We start from the raw sequence: 24,972 nt of genomic DNA, 5'->3' as shown, positions 1-24,972 counted from the left end.
GAGTTTGGACGAGCAGAAAACTGCAAGCGCAAAATGAAATGTGATCAGGTTCTAGTGGAAGAGGTTAACTAATATATTGAGTTATTAAAAAAAACTAATATTACCAGAAAAACCCACATGTGGGAGAGTATTAGTGATGAAGTCAATGTTGTTAGTAAAACCAAAAATATTCCACTCCAAACATATTAACACGGGTGGAAAAAATCCGTCCTGTGTGTATTCTGTCATTGTGCCTCTGTCTCCTCGTCTCCATAGTAACAGCCGGTTAATATCTGTCCTTCAAACTTATTATTTATAGACGCAGTTAGCGTCAGAAATAATACCTTCAGGTTTGGTAAATCACAATGCGCGTGCTAAATAACATATTTACATTTTCTCCTCCCTGTATTTTGCACACTGGGGTTGAAACGTCTCATATTACAGTCATTATGGTAAACTACTAATATTACATTCATTATGGTAAACTACTAAATGAACAGCGTGTATTATCTTGCACATTTGAAAGATGCAAACCTCAGTGCGCTGCGTTAGTAGATCAGCTTGCACATTTTTTGCGGGTGATGTTAAGTTTGCACACATTTTTACCATAGACTGTATATAAGAAATGGACGTAACATCCGGGACGTCACCCATTGGTTTATGGACTGCTGCTCGGAGGCCAATAGTATCGGATCTGAGCAGCGCCATCTTGAAAATTTCAGGTGCATGCTGGGAAAAATAAAAAACACGGATTCTACTTATATGGGCATCAGGAAGGGCATGAGGCGCCCTTCTGAACCTGTGAACCAATCAACCTGTCAATCACGACGTAGCCACGCCCTAATGCATACCCTGCTTTATCGTCAAATATAAAATCATGGAGGCCAAAATTTCACAAATGAACATCATACTGCATTGAAGAAGGCTTTAAACTAGCGATTGAGACCATAAACACATTTTGAAAACGTTTACTGAGGTTAGAAATCAAGTGAGAAGTTGGTGAATTCTCCATTGACTTGTATAGAGACGGAAGTCCTTTTGACACCAAAACGGTCGCCCCCTGGTGGCCTTTTGATAGAATGCAGTTTTAAGTTACTTCCACGTTGGCATCATTGCAGAGGACCGGAATTCCCCGCCTGGTTTTTACACACGCAGACCTTTAGTAAATCAGACCCTAAGTGTAGTATTCATACCTGGAAGGCTCCCTCTGATATGCTGTGCAGCTGGTTGTTGGCCAGGATGAGGTGCCGCAGGTTAACCAGACCCTGGAAGTGGGAGTCGTCCAGGACGGTGAGGCGGTTGGCGTCCAGGTGGAGAGCGTGCAGATCCTGGAGGTCAGCGAAGGCGTAGGGCCGGATCTGACTGATGGTGTTTCTGCTCAGGGTCAGATGGATCTGGACAGAGAAACATGAGATCACTGTCAGATAACACATGATGTATGTCGACGAATCCTGGATCAACTTCCAAAAAACATCTGCCAACTAAATTACCGACTTCTTATTAACCCTTACATAATGTTCGGGTCAAATTGAGCCCATTTTGACATTTGTAAGCAATTAAAAAACACATACATTACATTCCTTTAGTAGCCTAGAATGTCCATAAATGGACCTATTATTTAAAATGTATAGGTTTTTGCACATAGAGTGTGTTAAAGGTTATCATAAGTTACCAACTTCCTATTCTTATTAACCCCTTGCATACTGTTTGGGTCGGATTTGACTCATTTTGACATTTGTAAGCAATTAAAAAACACATAAATTACATTCCTTAAGCTTGAAGTTTAATGACTTGTCCTTTAGTGGCCTAGAATGTCCAAAAAATGATATGTTTTTGCACATATAGGGTGTTAAATGTTATCATGAAACCTAAAATTCAAATATTGTCACTTTAAATACATTCAAGAAATAATTATAATAATTATTAGCTGTTTTATTCTCATTTTAGATAACATAATATAGTGTGATTGTTGATATATCGTCACTGTAATTGTGTCAAATCTAAAGAAGAACAAGAATATGAAACAAATTTGCAGTTAAAAATGTGGTATAGGCATTAATTATAAAGTAAGTCATTATGTAAGGGTTTAAGCTCTGCAACTTAATGTCATGCCAGTAATAATTCAGTAAGGTTTCACTTTTGTCAAATAGTATATCATGTTTTAGAGAGGTCAGAGGTCAGGGTTAGCCGATGAGCTGCCACCATGGAGATAATAGAGATTCGATGTTTCACTTAAGGACGGTTCAGCAGGTTGGACGCTGAGGGCCTCGGTTACAGGATGGCCTTTAAACACCAAGCCACCCATTCACCCTTCATTAATAATGCAATTAGTAATTAATACTAGAGTACTGTGGGTCAGATGTGGCATGGATTTAAGGAGAAGAAAAATAAGTCTGGGCTTCATTAAGCCTCCTGTTGTCCTCGAGTCAAGGAAGGAAGTTAGGAAGGGAGGAAGAAGGAAGGAAAGAGGGGGAGAGGAAAGGGGAAGGAAGGAAGGAAGGAAGGAGGGAGGGAGGGAGGAAGGAAGGAAGGAAGGAGGGAGGGAAGGAAGGAATGAAGGAAGGTAGGGGGGAGGAAAGAAACAGAAGGAGGGAGGGAGGAAGGAAAGGAGGGAGGAAGGAAGGAAGGAAGGAAAGGAGGGAAAGAGGGAAGGAAGGAAAGCAAGGAGGAAGGAGGGAGGTAGGAAGGAAGGAAGGAAGGATGGAAGGGAGGAAAAAGGAAGGAAAGGAGGGACAGAGGAAGGAGGGAAAGAAGGAAGGGAGGAAGGTAGGGGGAGGAAAGAAACAGAAGGAGGGAGGAAGGAAGGAAGGAAAGGAGGGAAAGAGAGAAGGAAGGAAGGAAGGATGGAAGGGAGGAAGAAGGAAGGAAAGGAGGGACAGAGGAAGGAGGGAAAGAAGGAAGGAAGGGAGGAAGGTAGGGGGAGGAAAGAAACAGAAGGAGGGAGGGAGGAAAGGAAGGAGGGAAGGACAGAAGGAAGGAAGGAAGGAAGGAAGGAAGGAAGGACAGAAGGAAGGAAGGAAGGAACAGTCAAAACAGATGGGGTCAATTTGACCCGAGAGGACGACACAAGGGTTAAGCCTCATAAAAAGTGTCTATGTGAACTGCAGAAGTGTTTAGAAAGCATCAATAGTCGATCTGACTGATCAATAAATGTGATTAAACCTTGATTCATGTCTCAGAGAGCAGAGAGAGTGTATTTTTTAGCTTTTACACCACTAAACATCTCCTATCACAAAATATCATGTCCTATTTTACCTCAGACATGAAAATATAACATAGTAATAATGATTGAAATGTCTCTATTTGGTAGTTTTGAGTCTCTTTAGTCACTCCATCTCATAGTTGCTATGGCAACCAGATGGCAGCTGTTACTCAAACTAACTGTAGGTTGTTTTTAGTCATTTTTTCATCTTTTTTTGTATGTTTTTAGGTTTCTTTAGTCTATTTTTTATCTCTTTTAGTCATGTCTGCATCTCTTTTTGGTGGTTAAATGTTATTTTATATGTAAAGTGAAAATGAGCAGAACTTTATGGAACTGTGGGGTTTATTGTATAACCATTAGAGCCATCAGTCTTCACTGCTACATCATAAAAAGAAATCCTCATAACTACTATCTTATTAAAACTATTAACTATTCATTTCACTAAAACACATGGCAATAGATACGGAGATAATCTGACCCAGAACAGCCTCAATGGACGTATGTAAGGGTTAATAAATAATGCTATTAGAAGACACAGCACCGATGGGAGGAGTTGATATTCGCCTGTCAGATGCAGACATATATTCTATTAACACCCAACGAAGGCCAATCAACACCCACACACTTGTTAAAGCTGTTTTGGGGATACGCGACAATCATCGGAGGCATCTGTGGCCCTCGCTGTCACGCTCGCCGCCGCCAAATGATTAAAACCTCAATTTCCCAAGCTGCCTCGTGTGTGAGCAAACATCATCTGTGCTGCTGTGATCACACGGGAGGAGAGGGAACGTTTTTTTCAAATGCAGAGGAAGTCTGCAGCTATTTGATGTTTTAAACATGACGACGTTTGAATGTGTTGTTTTTGTGCTTGGGTGCACCTCCGCTACATGATTACAGTGGAATACATTGGTGAATTTTGTAAGATATCATAGATTAAATCTCTGTCAAAGGGGCAGATGTTTCTAATATTTTCTCGGTTCAATGTGGAATAAACATGAAAAGTCTCGTTTCGATTTCTTTTCTTTTCTTACTCAATAGTTCATTTTAATTTTTACCAAACATTACGAAGAGCTGAGCAGTTTTCTTTGCTTCTGAATGCTTGAAAAAAATTGACCCTGTCTGTTTTGACTGTTCCCTCTTTCCTCCCTTCCTTCCTTCCATCTGTCCTTCCTCCCTTCCTTCCTTCTTCCACCCTCCCTCCTTCATTCTTCCTTCCTCCCTCCTTCCTTCCTTCCTTCCTTCCTCCCTCCTTTATTCCTCCCTCATTTCCTTCCTTTTTCCTTCCTTCCCTTCCTTCTTCCTTCCTCCCTCCTTTCCTTCCTTCTCCTTCCTTCCTTCCTTCCTCCCTCCTTCCTCCCTCCTTTCATTCCTTCCTCCTTTCCTCCCTCCTTCCTTCCTCCTTTCCTTCCTTCTTCCTTCCTTCCTTCCTTCCTTCCTTCCTCCCTCCTTCCTCCTTTCCTTCCTTCTTCCCTCCCTCCTTTCCTTCCTTCTTTCTTCCTTCCTTCCTCTCTCCTTTCCGTCCTTCTTCCATCCTTCCTCCCTCCTTTCCTTCCTTCTTCCATCCTTCCTCCCTCCTTTCCTTCCTTCTTCCTTCCTCCCTCCCTCCCTCCTTTCCTTCCTTCCCTCTTTCCTTTCTTTCCTTCTTCCTTCCCGCCTTCCTCCCTCCGTTCTTTCCTTCTTCCTTACCGCCTTCCTCCCTCTCAGATATCATCACACCATTAAACATCAACGGAGACGTTCAGTTTATTCCAGCAGATATTTACACTCAAGTGAATTTACTCCTTTTCTTTCCTCAGCCTTCGACATCGACATGATCCTTCCTGCTGTTATTTCACAGAGTGCCCTTTGGTAGTCTTTAGATAAATCATGTGTACCTGCCGCTTTCAGTTTTCACCTGTATTTTACTGTAGGTGGAGATAATAATGGCATAGCAACGGCGAGAAAACGATCAAAACAAACACATTTAATATGTTCTTTGACTTTAGGGCTTTAACACAGCAGCTTTAAAACAATCCTATTGCCAGACAAGAATGCTGATATCTATAATACCTGAAGATGGCATCCACGATATGGTTCAGATTAGGAAAGCTTTATGGTTATGGAAATGATTAAGGTTAGGTAACTACAGTAAAACACTTGGTTATAAATAGCTGGACTTCCACACTCTTACTCTGAGCCTCACTAAAGGCGATTTTCTCTCATTTATATATTGTTGTAATGTTGGATCAATCAATCAATCAATCAATCTTTATTTGTATAGCGCCAAATCACAACAAAGTTATCTCAAGGCACTTTACACATAGAGCAGGTTCTAAACCGTACTCTTCAAGTTTTAATTTATAAAGAGACCCAACATTCCCACATGAGCAAGCATTTAGCGACAATGGCAAGAAAAAACTCCCTTTTAACAGGAAGAAACCTCAGGCAGAACCAGGCTCAAAGTGGGCGGCCATCTGCCTCGACCGGTTGGGGTAGAGGGGAGAGAGAGGAAGAATAGGAGAGAGAGAGAGTAGCACATTGAAAATAAACATTGAAGCTAGAAGGTCCGGGACTGGAATCTGTCATCCGGACGTCTACAGGCCCAGATTGCCTGTGAGATGAGAAAGCACAGACAACTCCGGGGAAGAAGTGTAGGTTACTGAATGCATTGATAGTACATGAATGTTATTGGATATAGATGGATGGATAGAGAGAGAGAGAGAGGAGGAGAGAGGAGCTCAGTGCATCATGGAGGTAGGAGTCCCCCGGCAGTCTAAGCCTATAGCAGCATAAACTAGGAGCTTGCTAACTATAAGCTCTATCAAAAAGGAAAGTTTTAAGCCTACTCTTAAAAGTAGAGAGGGTGTCTGCCCTCCGGACCGAATCTGGGAGATGGTTCCACAGGAGAGGAGCCTGATAACTGAAGGCTCTGCCTCCCATTCTACTTTTAGAGATACTAGGTACCACAAGTAGGCCTGCGTTCTGGGAGCGCAGTGTTCTGGTAGGTACATAAGGTACTATGAGCTCTTTAAGGTATGATGGAGCCTGACCAGTAAGAGCTTTAAAAGTGAGGAGAAGGATTTTAAATTCTATTCTTGATTTTATGGGAAGCCAATGCAGTGAAGCTAAAGTAGGAGTAATGTGATCTCTCTTTCTAGTTTTTGTCAGAACGCGTGCAGCTGCATTCTGGACCAGTTGGAGAGTCTTTAGAGACTTGTTAGGGCAGCCTGATAATAATGAATTACAATAATCCAGCCTAGAAGTAACAAATGCATGGATTAGTTTTTCAGCATCATTTTGAGACAGAATATGTCTGATTTTTGAAATGTTACGCAGATGAAAATAGGCAGACCTTGAAATTTGTTTTATATGGGAATTAAAGGACAGATCCTGGTCAAATATAACTCCTAGGTTCCTTACAGTAGTACTGGAGGCCAAAGTAATGCCATCCAGAGTAGTTATATCATTGGATAATGTGTTTCTAAGGTGTTTAGGGCCAAGCACAATAACTTCAGTTTTTTCTGAGTTTAACAGCAGGAAGTTACAGGTCATCCAGGCCTTTATGTCCTTGATGCATGTTTGTAGTTTAGTTAACTGGTTGATTTCATTAGGCTTTATTGATAGATATAATTGAGTATCATCTGCATAACAATGAAAATTTATTGAGTGTTTCCGAATAATATTTCCTAAAGGAAGCATATATAAGGAGAATAGTATTGGTCCAAGCACTGAACCCTGAGGAACACCATGTCTAACTTTTGTTTGCATAGAGGATTTATCATTGACATTTACAAACTGAAATCTATCTGACAGATAGGATTTAAACCAATTTAATGCTGTTCCTTTAATACCAATTAAATGTTCAAGTCTCTTTAACAGGATTTGATGATCAATAGTATCGAAGGCAGCACTAAGATCTAACAGGACGAGGACAGAGAGAAGTCCATTGTCTGATGAAGTTAGGAGGTCATTTGTAACTTTTACCAGTGCAGTTTCTGTACTATGATGAGCTCTGAATCCAGACTGAAAATCCTCAAATAAGCTGTTATTATTTAGAAAGTTACACAGCTGATTAGCAACTGCTTTCTCGAGGATCTTAGAGAGAAAGGGGAGGTTCGATATGGGCCTATAGTTAGCTAAAACCTCTGAATCAAGAGTAGGCTTCTTAAGAAGTGGTTTAATGACAGCTACTTTAAAAGACTGTGGTACATATCCTGTCACTAAAGACAGATTGATCATATTTAATAAGGAAGTACTAACAGAGGGAAAGGACTTCCTTAAGCAGCCTAGTTGGAATCGGGTCTAAAAGACAGGTTGATGGTTTAGAGGAAGTGATCATTGAGGTTAATTCTATAAGGTCGACTGGAGAGAAACAGTCTAAATAAATATCAGGTTTAAAAGCAGTTTCTGAGTTTCCTATGTTAGAGGATGAATCAGTGCTTATTGGGGGCAAGAGGTGATTAATTGTATCCCTAATAGTTAAGATTTTGTCATTAAAGAAACTCATGAAGTCATCACTACTGAGAGTTAAAGGAATACATGGATCAGTAGTGTTATGACTCTTTGTCAGTTTAGCCAAAGTACTGAAAAGAAACCTTGGACTATTTTTATTCTCCTCTATTAGTGATGAGTAGTAGGCAGCTCTGGTGTTACGGAGGGCCTTCTTATATGTTTTAAGACTGTCTTGCCAGGTTAGGTGAGATTCTTCTGATTTGGTGGAACGCCATATTCTTTCTAGTTTTCGTAAAATTTGTTTTAATTGTCGAGTTTGGGAATTATACCAAGGAGCTGTTTTCCGTTGTTTAATTATCTTCTTTTTTAAAGGAGCATGGAGTCCAGAGTTGTTCTCAGTAAGTCTGCAGCGCTATCAACAATACAGTCAATCTGGGGGGGACTGAAATCAGAATAAGTCATCTCTGTTGTATTGATACATGGCATTGAGCTCAACATTGATGGAATTTTTTCTTTAAATTTAGTGACAGCACCATCAGACAGACATCTAGTAAGAACATGTCTGTCCAGTGGTGTATAGTCCAGTAATAAAAATTCAAATGTTATTAAGTAGTGGTCTGATAAAGAAGGATTATGAGGGAAAACTATTAAATGTTCAACCTCAATACCATATGTCAGAACAAGGTCGAGGGTGTGGTTATAACAGTGAGTTGGCTCATTCACATTTTGAGAGAAGCCAATTGAATCTAATAATGCAATAAATGCAGTGTTAAGGCTATCATTCTCAACATCCACATGAATGTTAAAGTCACCTACTATAATTATCTTATCAGTGCTAAGGACTAAATTTGATAAAAGCTCTGAGAAGTCAGATAAAAATTGGGCGTACGGGCCAGGAGGACGGTAGATTACAACAAATAAGACAGGCTGTAAAGTTTTCCAGGCTGGGTGAGAAAGGCTGAGAACAAGACTTTCAAATGATTTATAATTAAGTTTAGGTCTAGGGTTGATTTTTAGGTCTGAGTTAAAAATGGCTGCAACTCCACCTCCTCGGCCGGTGTCTCGAGGGATGTGGGTATTGATATGACTGGGAGGAGTGGATTCATTTAGACTGACATATTCATCCTGACGCAGCCAGGTTTCAGTAAGACAGAATAAGTCAATATGATGATCTGATATTATATCATTGATTAATACACCTTTAGAGGAGAGAGATCTAGTGTTTAAGAGTCCACATTTAACTCTCTTATTTTGATGGTCCATTACTGGAGTGGTATTAATTTTGGTCAGGTTTTTATGTATCGCTCTTCTATTAAAAGCTGTTTTAATTGGTTTAGGAGGTCGGGGGACAGACACAGTCTCTATATGTAATTGGGTGGGTAACTGCTCTAGTGGAAGCACAGAGAAGCGTGTAAGACTGCAGCTCTGTCTCCTGGTCTGGACTCTGGGTTGTCATGGATTTGGGTCAATGAATTCGGCCATATTTCTAGATATGAGAGCAGCTCCGTCCAAAGTGGGATGTATGCCGTCTCTCCTAATCAGACCAGGTCTTCCCCAAAAAGTTTGCCAATTATCTCCGGATGGATGTTAAACTACTGCCCCATTGAACTGATGTTAGATCATTTGTGCATGCCCATAAATGGCTGCTCAATCTGTAACCTTTGTTACTAAGGTTGCTCCGTGGGTCGGATTCAGGCTCCAACATGTACGGACATATTTGATAAGTTTCCATTTACAGTAAAGACGGAGAAAAATAAGTGAAATCTTGCTAGAATAGTTTGTTTATGTTGTAACCAGAGCCCGAAGAAGCTTCCTGAAACTGACCAATCAGAACAGAGTGAGGAGGCCTTAAAGAGACAGGAGCTAAAACGACCTGTTAATAGACAGAGGCTGAACTGAGGGGCTTGATAAAGGACCAGTAGAAGATAAATAAGGATTTTTTAACTGGAAATCATGCAGAGATATTCCAGTAGAGCCCCATAATATAAATATAGAGCTGGAGATGTGAATGATATCACCTCGTTGGCATTGGATGTGATGAATTTAAGCTGGAGAGCAGAATGAAGAGAAAGACGCCAAGTTAATGTTTAATGCTTCATATAGAGTAGTCCAGTTTCACAAAATTGTGAAGTATCAGGCTAATATCTCTGATAAGATGACATGTTATCACTGTAAGGGGCCTGATCTACTAAGATCCCAAATAAAGGGTACTAGATTGTGTGTGCAGTGCAAAAGATTGGACATTTGGTTAGCATGCGTTTTGCAAGTATTTAATTAACGGAGAGTTTGGACGAGCAGAAATGTGATCCCATTGAATTAGAGGTTCTAGTTAAAGAGGTTAACAAACATATTGAGTTATAGTAAAAAAAAAAACATTCTCCTCCCTGTATTTTGCACACATTCATTAAGGCAAACGTACTAAATGCGTTAGTAGATCAGGTAGCACATTTTTTGGCAGGTGATGTCAAGTTTACACGATTTTACACATGCAAACCTTTAGAAAATCAGGCCCTAAGTTCTCTCAGCATCATTATTCAAGCATGAATGCCTCATATTTGTTTTTATGACTGACTCAATCTACATTGTGAATGAGTCATGACTGTTTCCGAGCACCAGATAAGCTAGAGTTTTGCAAGGATCACAGTTAAGCACTCATAATCACAGCCAGGAACATCAGAAACATAATTTAGCTTTTATATAATACATGTTTTAAGTTATGTCATTCCCAAATAGAATGACAACTTCAAACAATACATCAAATAAATGTGATTGTGGAGTATAGCTCAACAAAAACAAAACAGCATGGCTATAAATCAAGCAAAACGACAGCACGCTCTTATCCAAATACTTGGCAGAAACTATCGGGTGAGCAAATCAAAGTAAACATGAATGGCTGCAAGGTAAAAAAAAAATGAAATAGAAATATAGGAAACTGAGCTCTGACCAGGCTGGACATATTGGCGAAGTCGCGGTGCCTCAGAGTCGTGATGAAGTTGTCCATCAACCTGAGCTCGGCCGTCTGGCGGTCGATGTTGGGCGGGACGAAGAGGAGGCCCGTCTTGGCACACAGCACCGTGTAGGACGGCAGCAGGTTCTGGCAAGTGCACCGCTTTGGACACAGCATGGAGAAGGAGCAAGGGGTGAGGGAGGACAGGAGGACGAAGACGAGCAGGAGGAGGAAAGGGCAGACCAGCGAGGAGGTGACATCCATGGTTATGCTCCTGTTGCAACAGAGAAAAGACAAACGGAAGCAGAGTTTAGTTCATGCAACTCTTTAACTTAAAGATCCTCCAGAGGCCTGTAAATTACTTCCAGGTTTCCCAGTTAGTGATTAATGTAACAACTAAATGCTTTGTCCAAGTCGTGGCTCCTTGATTTCATTTGTAGGATTTATTGTTAGCAAAGATATTCAACTAACCCCTACACACAATTTTTTTACATTTGAGAGCTGTAAAAACACCAGATACACAATTCTTTTAACCCTCCTGTTGTCCTCGAGTCAAAGAAGGAAGGGAGGAAGAAGGAAGGAAAGGAGGAAGGAAAGGAGGGAGGGAGGGAAGGAGGAAGAAGGAAGGAACGGAGGGAGGAAGGAAGGAGGGAAGGAAGGAAAGGATGGAGGAAGGAAGGATGGAAGGGAGGAAGAAGGAAGGAAAGGAGGGAGGAAGGAAGGAAGGAAGGGGGGAAGGAAGGATGGACGGGAGGAAGAAGGAAGGAAAGGAGGGAGGAAGGAAATGAAAGGAGGAAGGACGGAGGAAAGAAGGAGGGAGGGAGGAAGGAAGGAAAAAAGGGGGATGGAGGAAGGAAAGAAGGAAGGGAGAAAAGAGAGAGGAAGGAAAGAAAGAGAGAAGGAGGGAGGGAGGAAGGACAGACGGAAGGAAGGAAGGGAGGAAAGAAGGAACAGTCCAAACAGACGGGGTCAATTTAACCCGGGAGGACGACACGAAGGACTTTTCCTAATGTGACCCACAGTTCACAAAAATGCAGCTGATACACATTTTTATATACGGAAATGTAAAGTTGGACCTGTGTTTATTAAATAAAATTCCAAGTCACCATTAAAACATGTTGTTATATTCATCATATTCTATAAAATGTTCTCCTGGACCATAAAATAGTGATTGTGAATATCTTTTTTTCTGTATGATTAATCAAATATTTATCATTATTATTAAAGACTAATGGGGAATTCACGAATGTTAATTGGTGTAGAGACTAATTATGAGTAAGTATGTAAGGGTTAAAACTCCGAAGATGAAGATTATTCTTCACAGTAACAGTATAAGAGATAAAAGCTGCAGAATTTTTTTTTTGCATCTTACAACAAACACAGAAATCCTTCTTTTATGATTTCCTGGACTGATTCTTGCGGAGCACTGGGATGAAAAAAATAAATAAAAAAAATATTATAATAAATGCTTCATGAGAGAGGAGATAGGAGTTTTTCTTTTCCTATTTCTTGCTGAGTAAGTTGTCCTGGGAAAGTGAAAGTAAACAGTTCTTATATCATCAATTAAGCTCACTGCATTCTCATGATTACAATCTTAGCAGAACATTAAACAACACAAATTATGCTCTGCGTGGCTCTCTGTCTCACTTCATAAATTTCATAGATGTTTTTTGTGCATGTAAATGAGACTAAAACCAACTTTCCAGCCAGAGCAATAAAGGAATACATTTACATTGATATTGATTTCTCTCCGTTTGGGGTTCTGCATTCGAGTGCTGAATGAATTTATACATACGAGGAGACAGAAGAAAACACACACAAGCTGGAATGACATATGCAAAAAGGAAAGCACACACAGACACTCACTCATTCATTCGTGCATTCATGCATGCGTGAGTGTGGATTCCTCGTGTACACACACTCTCTGAGTTGATGCTGGGTGATTGCAGGAAGGTCGATTGTATATAACAGCAGGAAGAGAGATTGTCTTTTATTTACAATGCTGAAATATTCAAACTGTGCCTCGACTCGGCTCGACTCGAGCATACAGAGTGCAGGACGCCGAGCTAATTGTGAGGAAGCAATGCAATGAGATCAATTCGGTGGAAATTATCAGGAGAATTCAAAACCCACCCGACTTCGACTACGCTGAAATGTCAATGGGTAATTGAGTCTGCACACGATGGGAACGTGAGCACAGGAGACGTTCAGCCGATAATGAACGACAACTGGGATTCACAAATTTGTCACTTGACTGAAAATATTTTAAGCCTCAAGAAATTTCACTCACATTCAAGATGAAACTTTCTTTTTTTTATTATATAGCAGACATCCTCAAATGCTGCTTTATTCTACAATATAGAGGTTGAAGATCTTTCTTATCCTGTGGTACCTTGTGATATACTGTCTCTGTCTTGTGGTATAGCGTTCCAAAACCAGATGTTTACTTAAAGGTTAAAAGTTATAGGTCATGAAACAGACGGTTTTACTTAGGTTAAAGATTAAAACTAGCCATAAATGAAGGGTCAGGGGCTGTGTTTCCTGACTGACCATCTGTTCAGAGGGTGGAGTTTTTAGAGAAAGGAGCTATATATACTGGAGCATCTCTTAAGATGTTTGATGTTTGACACTGTTCTCTTTTGTAATAAAAACCTTTAACCCTTGTGTCGTCCTCCCGGGTCAAATTGACCCCGTCTGTTTTGACTGTTCCTTCTTTCCTCCCTTCCTTCCTTCCGTCTGTCCTTCCTCCCTCCCTCCTTCTCTCTTTCCTCCTTTCCTTCCTCCATCCCCCTTTCTTCCTTACTTCTGCCCTTCCTTCCTCCCTTCCTCCTTCTTTCCTTCGCTCCTACCTTCCTCCCTTCCCTTCTTTCCTATGTCCTTCTTTCCTTGCCTCCTCGCTTCCTCTTTTCCTTTCTCCTACCCTCCTTCCTTCCTTCTTCCTCCCTTCCTTCCTCCCTCCTTTCCTTCCTTCCTCCCTCCTTCCTTCCCCCCTCCTTTCCTTCTTTCCTTCCTTCCTCCCCCCTTCCTTCTTCCTCCCTTCATTCCTTCTTCCCTCCCTTCCTTCCTTCCTTCCATCCTCCTTTCCTTCCTTCTTCCTCCCTTCCATCCTTCCTTCCTCCCTTCCTTGACTCAAGGACAACAGGAGGGTTAAAATATAAAAGTGAGACGTGTCAGCGGTGGTTTCCTTCTTCATCAACACATCAAGAGTCAACCGATTAATATACCACAAGTGATTGACGTATTTGATGTGAAGTAGCTGACAATACTTGGGATTTACGACTGAGTTACTGGGATTCTCAAATTTGTCACTTGACTGAAAATATTCAAACCTCTAATAATTTCACTCACATTCAAGCAGACATCCTCAAATGCTACTTGTTTCTACAATATAGATGGTTGAAGATCTGTCTTTGAGTGATTGACGTATTTGATGTGAAGTAGCTTACAATACTTGGGATTAACGACTGAGTTAAAACATGGGTGTAGTCTATGTGAGGATCATTTTCACCACATGCTGAGAATCTTTTTCTTGATACTGTTTTTCGATCTTTTTATCTCTTTATTCCTGAGAGAATATGGGGACAAAGTAGGCAACACATCACATCACATTGAGTGTAAAATGAATGTTTTTCAGTAATTTTCAGAATGACTTTTCAGAGAAGAATCGACTCAGTCAAACCATGTCGTGGATACTATATCTATACTGTGTCTTTCTCGTGCCGAAGATGACAATTCACAGCCTTGTCGTTTATTCTGCACAGAAGAAAGTGACTGACCTATACGCACCCAAGTGAACATTATATACAAAGATAGTCAGAGCTACAGAAGTAAAAAAACACACACACCAATGTCTCCTCTTATTTTCCACAACCCCAGCTTGCTTGTCACCTCATTCTTTCTTATCATACTCTGCTCCCAAAAACTGTCCTTGATCATTCTAACACCATATATCCTGCTCTTTAGCTGAATCTCTGCACATACACTCTGCCTCTAACTCTTGATAAGATTGGCGGTTTGATTCCCGGCTACTCAAGTCCACATGTCAATGTGTCTTTGGGCAAGATACTGAACCCCAAATTGCTCCCGATTGCTGTGCAAACAGTGTGTGAATGTATGAGTATGTTATGGCGATTTTCCACTATACAGTTCTAGCAATATTCGGCTCGACTCGACTTGGTTTGGTACCAGGAACCTTTTCCATTACAAAAAAGTACCTCCTCAACGTGGGCGGGGTCGTCATAGCACGGCTCTGCTAAACTGCCGTGACTTCGTTTTATACGCGACACAAACACATAAACAATGGAGGCGATGGTGTACTTGCTGCTGTATGAGGCTTTCTGTCTCACACAAAGCAAGAGAAGAGAAACGAATCGCTGTAACGCCGTTGTTGGTATTTAAAAATGGCGGGTTTGATTCTTGTGTGGGACGGCTCATGACTTTTCCAGCGACTCTCTGACCAATCAGCGGCCAGCAGTGTGTCGACGTCACATTCTAGTACCGGCTTGGCTCGCTTGGAACCTCGGCAGAGCAGATAATAAAAAAGTACCAGGTACCAGGTACTATCCCTAGTGGAAACGCAAAATAAACCGAGTCAACTTGAGTCGAGTAGTGCTGGAACTGTATAGTGGAAAAGCACCAATAGATTCCTCTTAATGAACGTGGTAGCCTGCTCATCAGTGTATGAATGTGTGGATGTGACATTTAGTGTAGAAGCGCTTTGAGTGGTCAAAAGACTAGAAAAGTGCTATATAAGTCCATTTACCACTCATTTACCATCCATCCATCCATGTCACCTCATTATTTCCACTTCTCTTAGCTTGTGGACAAATGAGCTCACTATGAGTCACCATCAGATTTGTAGGGAAACCTGCTGGAGTGTTTTATGGTGCCAAAACAGGAAGAGAGTGTGATTTTTCTGGTTGATGGCAATTGGTGGAAGGAGTGCAAGGTTAACGGATAAATTACTCCCTGCTCTTCAAGAACGGGGCTGAAGGAACTCTAGGTCCAGAAACACGAGCAGTAAAAGAGGCAAAATTATTCCCCAGACTATCAGTTAACAACCATCCATCACAGCTTCAACTGTGACCAGCTGTACTTAACGTAGTCTTGAGTAGAGGATTATAAGTGACACTTCAGGCTCCAAGTAAAGTGGTTTAGATCATTTGGACAAATTGTTGGTTTGTTTCCAACCCGTCTGATTATCTGACTTCTTGTATTTCGTTACCACTTCAGAGGTTTATTCTTAGAGATGCCACCATGTTCTCATGTAGCTGGGTGGAATAATGTCATGATACCTGTTATCACCACTAGATGGCAGTATCAACATCCCTAGTTTTCCCAGCGACATGACTATGCATGTTCAGGAGAGAAGATGTGGTGTTTTTGAAGGGAAATATCCTGCTGTGTGACTTTTGGTAATAAATAAAAAGTGATGTTCATTCAATATAAATAAATACCTTCAGTTCAAAATATGGTAGATGCTAATGTGTCGGTATGTGCTCGATGTTTACCAGATCTGCTACTACTCTGTGTTGTGCTACTGACACAGAGTAGTAGACCGTTTTTTTGTGTCCATGTGGTTTAGTTTAAATCTAAAGGGGTTAAAATGTGAAAATAAACGTATGAATAACTTGCACACATTCTTTTTTTGTGGACCCAGCATCAAATTTCTGCTTTTAATCCACTTTGAGAGAATATATTAGAGGATTATGGTAAAAATGTCTAAGTGGTGTAACCATAAAAACTTTGTACAAAATAATTCAACTTGCTTAAAAACAGTAAATTCTCAATAAAACACCATATCAACTAGTTTGGCATGATCTTACATTATAACTTTATATTAAATAAAGGTAATGGAATACAATTGTTCTAAATATTACATTTACTCTGGTAACCATGGAGATCAGGAAACATTTACATTTCTTTTTGCCTCTTATGTAGCTTCTGTTTTTCTGATTAAATTATACCAGGTGATCTTTGCAAAATCCAGAAGGTCCTTTAATAACACTTAGCGTTGGTTTGAATGTTTTTCTTTCAACCATTTGTATGAAAAATAAAGATGTTTAGCTGAAAATGACATGACATTGCTCTTGTTTTATTGGTCTATATTATTATGTTGCTTCCAATAATTTCATGTTTATCTGCAGAAAATTGAGTCAAACTTTGGAAACAAGTCGATTTATAATGATTTCTATTCCCAGATTGCCTGGTAACTCTATTAAGTATTCCTATTGTGAATGCTTTGTGTGACCAGGTTCAACAGAGAAAAGACGGGCACTGATTCTCTCTTGTTAGCGTCTCTGTATGTTTGGACATCAGCGTTAATTGAACAGTTTTTCCCACGAGTCACGAAACTCAATCAACATGTAAATTACCAATCAACGTCCAATCATATGTTTCATTATCATGTCATATATGTAATGTCGTCTCTATATTATAGATGATACAGTGCACACGGGTGTCATTACATATCATCACATGTGGGAATGCACACGTACATGTATTATAAAACATGTCAGTTTTACAATGAGAGGGAAGACTTGATGAATAAAAAGGAGCAGAGGCGTCAGGGGTATGGCGGTGGAAAGAGGTAAAGAGAGATGAATGAACGAGGGGAATGTCGGAGAGAGGAATGGTGTAGAGATGTATAGAAACTAAGGGGTTCGAGATGGAAGTTATTTGGAGAGATGGAGTAATAAACAATCTTATCTAGACAGGAATTGAGAAACTGATTCAGAGGGATGGATAATGACAGTGATTCAGACAGAGGGAAGAGAGTGATGGTAGCATGGGAGGGAGTAAGAAGAAGGATGGATGAATGAATGGATGGACGCCGGGCATGTCAGAGAACAGAGGTATGACAGGAAACAGCCGAAAAGAGTTTGAGAGAAAGACAAACTCATATGGAAAAGAGGAATGACGACGGGGAGCGGACAGGCAGGAAGATAAGTGGAGGGACGGAGAAAAAGGGAGAGCGATGCAATTGAAATGAGAAGCACTTTCAGTTAAGGAGAGAGTGATGAAAGGACGGAGGAGAGGGAGCGACAGAGATGGAGGAATGCCTGTAGTAAAGAAAAAAAGAGCTGCTTTGCAATTTTCTCACGCTGAAGAGGCCTGACTGAACAAATTAAATCTCTTCTCAGAGCTCCAGTGTTCCTCAGAGACCAACCATCACACTGCACCCAAACTCTACTGCAAAATTATATAAACATAATCTTATAAAAGTTGATTGTTTGATGGTTTACCACTAACAATACGGGAATGTGATACATATGTGTGGGCATGCATTGCACCGATTTATTACACCGGTTCGTTGTGAATCTTGTATGTGTGTATAGTGTTATTGTTTTAATGTATTGCACTGTATGAATATTGGAATGTATGTATGAAATCTGTAGGTTCATATGAACTTGTCACTTCACATCATGCGTGTGTGTGTGTGTGTGTGTGTGTGTGTGTGTGTGTGTGTGTGTGTGTGTGTGTGTGTGTGACCTGCCAGGGGACAACAGATGCAAATTAGCAGTTGTGCTAACTCTGGTGCATTTACATTAATGTGCAATGTCCCTTTTAAATAAATAAATACATAAATATTATTCATGGATTTGATATATTCACAATTTTTCACAAATCCTTTCCGTAAACAACAGTCACAAGCAAGCAGTTTTAATTGCTTTGTTTTCTATTGGAGTCTATTAATCTTCTGTCGCTCATGTTGAAAGTCGGGTATGAGGAACAGCTGATTCATTTAGTTAAAATGAGGAGTTTATCTCTAACCCTAACCCTTTCATACCAAAGCAGTTCCATTGCTGGGCTGGTTGTGTTGGTTCACTGTGGTTGAACTGAATGCGAACCAGCTGAGAACCAGTTTGCTTTCCCACTGCTCGGTGTTTAGGGAGCCACGTCATTACGTCACCGTATACGTCAGTTACGTCGCTGCTTTCCCATAAAGACTCGCGCCAACTTCGAAGCAACAATAATACAAAGAAGAAGAAGCAGCAACAACAACGATGGCAGACTACGCGTTTGTACAGCTGTTGCTCCTGGCTCGCATCGAAACACAACAGATACAGTGTATTTGTGCTGTCGAGCAGCACAAATACACTGTTTTTAAGCAAAGTTGAATTATTTGAATGATCATTTTTATGGTTACACCACTTAGACATTTTTGCCATAATCCTCTAATATATTCTCTCAAAATGGATTAAAAGCAGAAATTTGATGCTGGGTCCACAAAAAAAGAATGTGTGCAAGTTATTCATACGTTTATTTTCACATTTTAACCCCTTTAAATTTGACTAAACCACATGGACATTAAAAAAACATAATTGACCCATAAACAGATGACCATTCATGCTTATATTTACACCTGCGGACAATTAAGAGTCACCAATTAATCCAACCTGCATGTTTTTACACTGCGGGAGGAAACTGGAGCACATTGAGACATTTTTATAAATTGCTGATCCTGGATAGAATTGACTCAATCGATGCCCACATCTCTTAATTAATTTCACCGATTCAAACAGTTCTGGTGTTATTGATAACTGTTTTCCTGATTGGAGAAACAAATGAGATCAGAGCTTTGCCGGCAGGATTAATAATAAGGACATCGTCTTCTCTACCAGACTCAAAATGAAAATCGAAGCTGTAACAGTTTCTCAAAGTCGACTTACAGAAACAACTCATATCTTTTCTTGGACTCATGTTTTCAGCAGAAACAAGTTGTGAACACAGCATGATACTTCATCGCCTTTTAAGTTGAGATGTTGAACAGCAGCAGCACAGAGCAACATGTTCAACATTATCATTCATTTGGAGTCGTGTAAGTCTAATATCCACTTTTTATTCTAGCTGTGTTTTTGCTCTCTATCAACTCCTGAGGGAAATATCTGGCCTTTTTTAGCTCCACTATGTTCACTAGCTAGTTTACAGCTGTGTCTGTTTGCCATTTGGTGCTGAGCAGGTAGTGTTCAGTGACTTTTTAAAGCATTTTATCTGAAAACAGCTGCCTGCTGCAGCTGAAAACGATGCTATGAGAGAGTGAACCAACACAGTAAAGTTGCAGGCGCTCACATATAGTAGAGGGGCTAGATAATTATCTCAGTTTATAGACTGAGATGAACAACAACAACAAAGAAGGAAGGAAGTGAAATGAGCCAAGTGATGGTCAAGACTATAAGATGGAGAGGAGAGGAAGGAGAGACAAGGAGGAGCACAGCCAGAGAATAAAGAAGAATTAATAGTTTTGAAGAGGGAGATTGGAGGTGTTTAGCAGAGGAGAGGAGGAAGAAAAGGATGGGTAGGTTGATGAAGAGGAGGATGAGCGAGGGGCAAGGTGAGAACGAAAGACAGCAAGAAAGAGAAAAACAAGAAACCATTACTCATGTTACGAAAGTTACATTAACTGACCAGTTGGTGGGGATGTTGCACTGCATCAGCTGAAGTGTGCACACACAAAAATGCATGCACATATAACAAGCATGTGCTCACACAGACACACACACACACACACACACACACACACACACACACACACACACACACACACACACACACACACACACACACACACACACACACACACACACACACACACACACACAAGGCTGATGGAAGAGGGAGGCCACTGTGCTAAAAGCAAGCTGCATACTCATTGAAAGCAGAGAAACACACACAGAGAGAAGGACAGACACCAGATAGAAAAAGAAGCACAAGGAGTGAAGGAGGCGAATCAGGGACAAACTCCTCGTATTTATCACATTGTAAATATTCTGAACCCATTTCCTCTTTGTCTCAGTAAGCTCCACTGCTGTCCTCTTTAATCCATACAGAATTACGCCTTTACCATCCTACTGTGCATCACATGCTGAAACTATAGCTTACATACAGTATACAGTCATATACAGAATGAAACACTGTCCTCTTGCTGTATTCATACAACAAAACTGTCTTCTAGGACTCACATGTATGCAGTATGTTTTGAGATTCATCATAATAACATAATGAGGTTAATGATTAATGAACATATTGTAACGTATCTTCTTAATAAAGCACTGAAACATTAGCTGGATTTATTGCAACCTTCATCATGCACATAACACAGGTTACTGTCAGTGCTTCATTTGTAAAGTGGGAGGTCCTACGTAGCTTCTCTGACCTAAACAACGCTGTGTGTATATCAGGGCAATGTTTATTTTAATTTCAGAACATGTAACACTGCACTGCATGGGTGCAAAATGTAAAAAAACAAACAAACACTGCAACAATCGTTTTCACAAGCAGCAATTATCCATCGGATGAGACAAACACTCATCATGTGACTATGACCATGTAAACAGCAACAGGCTACTTGTGGGACGATTTAAATATGCACATAGAAATTAAACCATATATACTGTATATATAGGATAGGGCTGGGCGATGAGTATCAGGACATGAGGTATCAGTATGAGGACACATGAGGATCTTTAGGGAGGGAAAATAATGATGTTTTAAGGTGTGACGCTGTGGTCCATGTCTAGTTTACTTGATTAGAACTATGTAAAGATCATGGTTTGGGTTAAAATGATCACTGGAGACACGTTTTCAAATTCCTTAAAGATATGCAACCTTTACTGTCATGGCAACAGTGAACACCACGATTAATTGACATGAGTCGAGTTTCTAAATGTCGGTTTCGATTATTTTTCGACCCGCCCTAATACCAGCCCTAATATAGGCTATATATTGCAATGATGACCACCCAATAATCAATAATCAACACAAACACAGCATGGAATAATTGCGATTTCTTCCTACCGTCACTAACGTATTTGTCCAAAACGGCCCATAAAGCATCCATAAAGCCTACTGCTTCTATAGCCTCTATAACTCTTGTCCAGTGCACTTCTATGTCCTTTTGCAATCCATGACCCCACGTATGGAAAGGGGTTGAACCAGGCCGACAAGGCAAAGGAAGAGTAGGGGAGGAAATGGTAGAGGGGACAAGAGACGCTCTGTTTGCTGTACAGATTAAGTTCATCTGGGAAAAACCCCTCTCTCACACTCAGCACTTGAGATGGGGACAGTGTTGACCGCAGCCAAGAGGTCATTCAGTTCATCTGGGATGAATGTCCCATTATTATCACGGTATTCCCTGAATGCCGTGATGGCATTCTGCAGGCTATCAATGCACAACTGCTGGCAGAGCGTCCCCGAACAGTGTGTCACCATCCTGTGGCCAATATTGTGGATAAAGCACTTTTAAATCCTCAATTAGCTTGTTGTTTCCCATTTGGTCTTTCCCCTGTGATAACATGCATTTCTCCACATTTCTTGCCAGGCTCCCAAAAAACGTCCTCTGGTCCAGGGTTTTGACACCCTGAAAGGAGTTTTCCTCGACCCCGCGCTGGCTCAATAAGCTGTATCGACTGAGAACAATAACTATAACTATAAATATGTAGTTTTAAAGATCGTTCTAACTCATGTGGATGGTATCTGCTAGATTGTGCATCACAGAGTTGCTGTTTTGCCTCATCATGACTATAAAGGGCCGTCCACACAAAGAACTACAACGATGACTGTAACTTGAAATATATAGTTAAAAAAATTAAATTGTTTTAACATAACTATAACGACATCGACAGTGTTGAACAATATTGTTGGATCACTTTCAGAGAAACACTGACAGCCAATCAGAATCCTTCCTATAAACCGTACAGCAGCCTGACAGCCAATCAGAATCTTTCCTATAAACGGTACAGCAGCCTGACAGCCAATCAGAATCCTTCCTATAAACCAAACAGCCAATCAGAATCCTTCCTATAAACCGTATAGCAGCCTGACAGCCAATCAGAATCCTTCCTATAAACCGTACAGCAGCCTGACAGTCAATCAGAATCCTTCCTATAAACCGTATAGCAGCCTGACAGCCAATCAGAATCCTTCCTATAAACCGTACAGCAGCCTGACAGCCAATCAGAATCCTTCCTATAAACCGTACAGCAGCCCGACAGCCAATCAGAATCCTTCCTATAAACCATACAGCAGCCTGACAGCCAATTAGAATCCTTCCTATAAACCATACAGCAGCCTGACAGCCAACCAAAGTCCTTCCTATAAACCAGACAGCAGCCTGACAGCCAATCAGAATCCTTCCTATAAACCGTACAGCAGCCTGAAAGCCAATCAGAATCCTTCATATAAACCATACAGCAGCCTGACATTTACAGTAAAACTTTAAAACCTGCAAATATTATTTTAATTTTGGAAACTGACTGATAACTTTATTTATTTCACCACGGACTGACGCGTGGTAAATTGGAGCAGAATGACACCCAGAGGGGATTTCTTTAGAGAGGTTTGTCTCTCTTTATTATACAAAGATACTGGAAATTTGTTCTGTATTTAAAATGTGAAAAAAAACCAACAAAGTTAGCAGATCTTTTAGCCTTCACAACATGTGTTACTGCCACAGCGGTGCGCTTTTGCAACTAGTGTCCCAAAATACTTCTGATCAACACACTGAATCAGCACCCGCCTGTGAACCCTTCTGTTTTTCTAACATACAGCAGTGACGGGTCATCAATAATCAATTTTCTACAGCTGCTGACACAGCTGGAGCCAGCAGCTGTTTACAGGACGTTATAGTTCATAAGTGTGGACGCTCAGCGGAAGAATTAGACAACCTTCCCACCCAGCTCCCAGCTAATTACTGGTGTCTAATCCCCCGTGGATCATTATTAAAGGTAGCTGACATGATAGACAGACTTCACAGTGTCTAAGCTACATGCAACGGGGTCAGCTCTATGTTCCCACAGCACCTATGTTCCCATAGCTCTATGTTCCCACATTTCTAACTTTTCTTTTCAAAATTAGTCCCTATGTTCCCACAGGGTTAGGGTTATATTTTACAACTATTTTACAAAAATATGTCCCAATCAGGACAGCGTTGTGCCCGCCTCAGTGCTTAATTTGTAAATTATTGCTCATGAGGGACTTTCACTCGTAGCCTTACAGAGGTACCAGGACACCACACATGTCTGTGGCTGTGGGAGAATAGGGCCTACATTTTAATAATCTCTTAGAAACATGGGAAAATAGAGCTGTGGGAACATAGGGCCTACATTTTAATAATCTCCTAGAAATATGGGAACATAGAGCTATGGGAACATAGGTGCTGTGGGAACATAGGTGCTGTGGGAACATAGAGCTGTGGGAACATAGGTGCTGTGGGAACATAGAGCTGTGGGAACATAGGTGCTGTGGGAACATAGAGCTGTGGGAACATAGAGCTGTGGGAACATAGGGCCTAAATTTTAATAATCTCTTAGAAATGTGGGAACATAGAGCTATGGGAACATAGGTGCTGTGGGAACATAGGTGCTGTGGGAACATAGGTGCTGTGGGAACATAGGTGCTGTGGGAACATAGAGCTGTGGGAACATAGAGCTGTGGGAACATAGGTGCTGTGGGAACATAGGTGCTGTGGGAACATAGAGCTGTGGGAACATAGGTGCTGTGGGAACATAGAGCTATGGGAACATAGGTGCTGTGGGAACATAGAGCTGTGGGAACATAGGGCTGTGGGAACATAGACTCTTTCCTTCCTTCCTCTTTTCCTTTCTCCCTCCCTCCTACTTTCCTTCCTTCCTTCTTTTCCTGCCTCCCTTCCTTCTTTCCTTCCTTCCTTCCTTCCCTCCCTCCGTCCCTCCCTCCCTCCCTCCTTTCCTTCCTTTTTCCTCCTTTCCTTCCTTCTTCCTCCCTTCCTTCCTTCCTTGACTCGAGGACAACAGGAGGGTTAAGTAACAAAAATGAAGATTTTAGTGACGCTATAGCAGCATGACTAAAATATGACAGACGGGATGCCGATGTCCGTCTGTCATATCTGATCTGAAATATCTCTAAGACAGTTTGATGGATTGCCATGACTCTCATTTTTGGACTGGATTCTTCAAAAACAAATGACATCACTATCAACCTCAGCTCCTGTTCTCAGATCTTGGGATTTGATTATAACAAAGTGCTGCAAAGCCGAGACATTATTTTACAGACTGATCACGATGTCTCTCACAACAGGAGCTACAAAAAGCTGAGCTAAACTGTACAATTTATTTATTTATTTCTTCAGGGACAAAGAGCATTAATCAACATTTCAGTTTCCACATCAATGCAAATGTGCCGGAGTTAGCTAATGAGCTCATTTTCATCCGTTGTCCCCGGGCAGGTTATTGCAAATTAGGGACCTAATGTCGTCAACACAATGCTGCCTCAGTCTGCCACATCATGCCTGCCTGCCTGTCGTCCGTCCGTCCGTCCGTGTGTCTGTCTGTCTGCCTCTCAGAGCGCCACTCACACACTCAGCTTGCTGTTGATGCTGCTTGAATGATGCATTTCAAATAGGATTAAAATCAATAATAACTGACATCCACAGAGC

General features: G+C 40.9%; 1 protein-coding gene across 2 annotated transcripts in view; it reads right to left on the bottom strand.

Moving 5' to 3' along the window:
• si:cabz01090165.1 (uncharacterized protein LOC100333421 homolog) overlaps nucleotides 1–20,040 on the bottom strand; it is a 35,184-nt gene extending 15,144 nt beyond the window's left edge. Inside the window, exons 1-3 of one of the 2 annotated variants that reach the window (XM_062418576.1) lie at nucleotides 20,001–20,040; nucleotides 10,557–10,750; nucleotides 1,173–1,373 (exon numbers count right to left, since the gene is read on the bottom strand). In XM_062418576.1, coding sequence (XP_062274560.1) covers nucleotides 1,173–1,373; nucleotides 10,557–10,750; nucleotides 20,001–20,040 — 435 coding nt within the window. Of the gene's footprint in view, nucleotides 1–1,172; nucleotides 1,374–10,556; nucleotides 10,824–20,000 lie in introns of those variants that run through there. The other variant, XM_062418575.1, reaches the window with a different exon arrangement.
• Between the last annotated feature and the right edge of the window lie 4,932 nt (nucleotides 20,041–24,972).

Source organism: Scomber scombrus, chromosome 5 (genome assembly GCF_963691925.1).
Source record: "Scomber scombrus chromosome 5, fScoSco1.1, whole genome shotgun sequence".
Lineage (NCBI taxonomy): Eukaryota > Metazoa > Chordata > Actinopteri > Scombriformes > Scombridae > Scomber > Scomber scombrus.
This window is presented reverse-complemented; position numbering and strand designations above follow the sequence as displayed.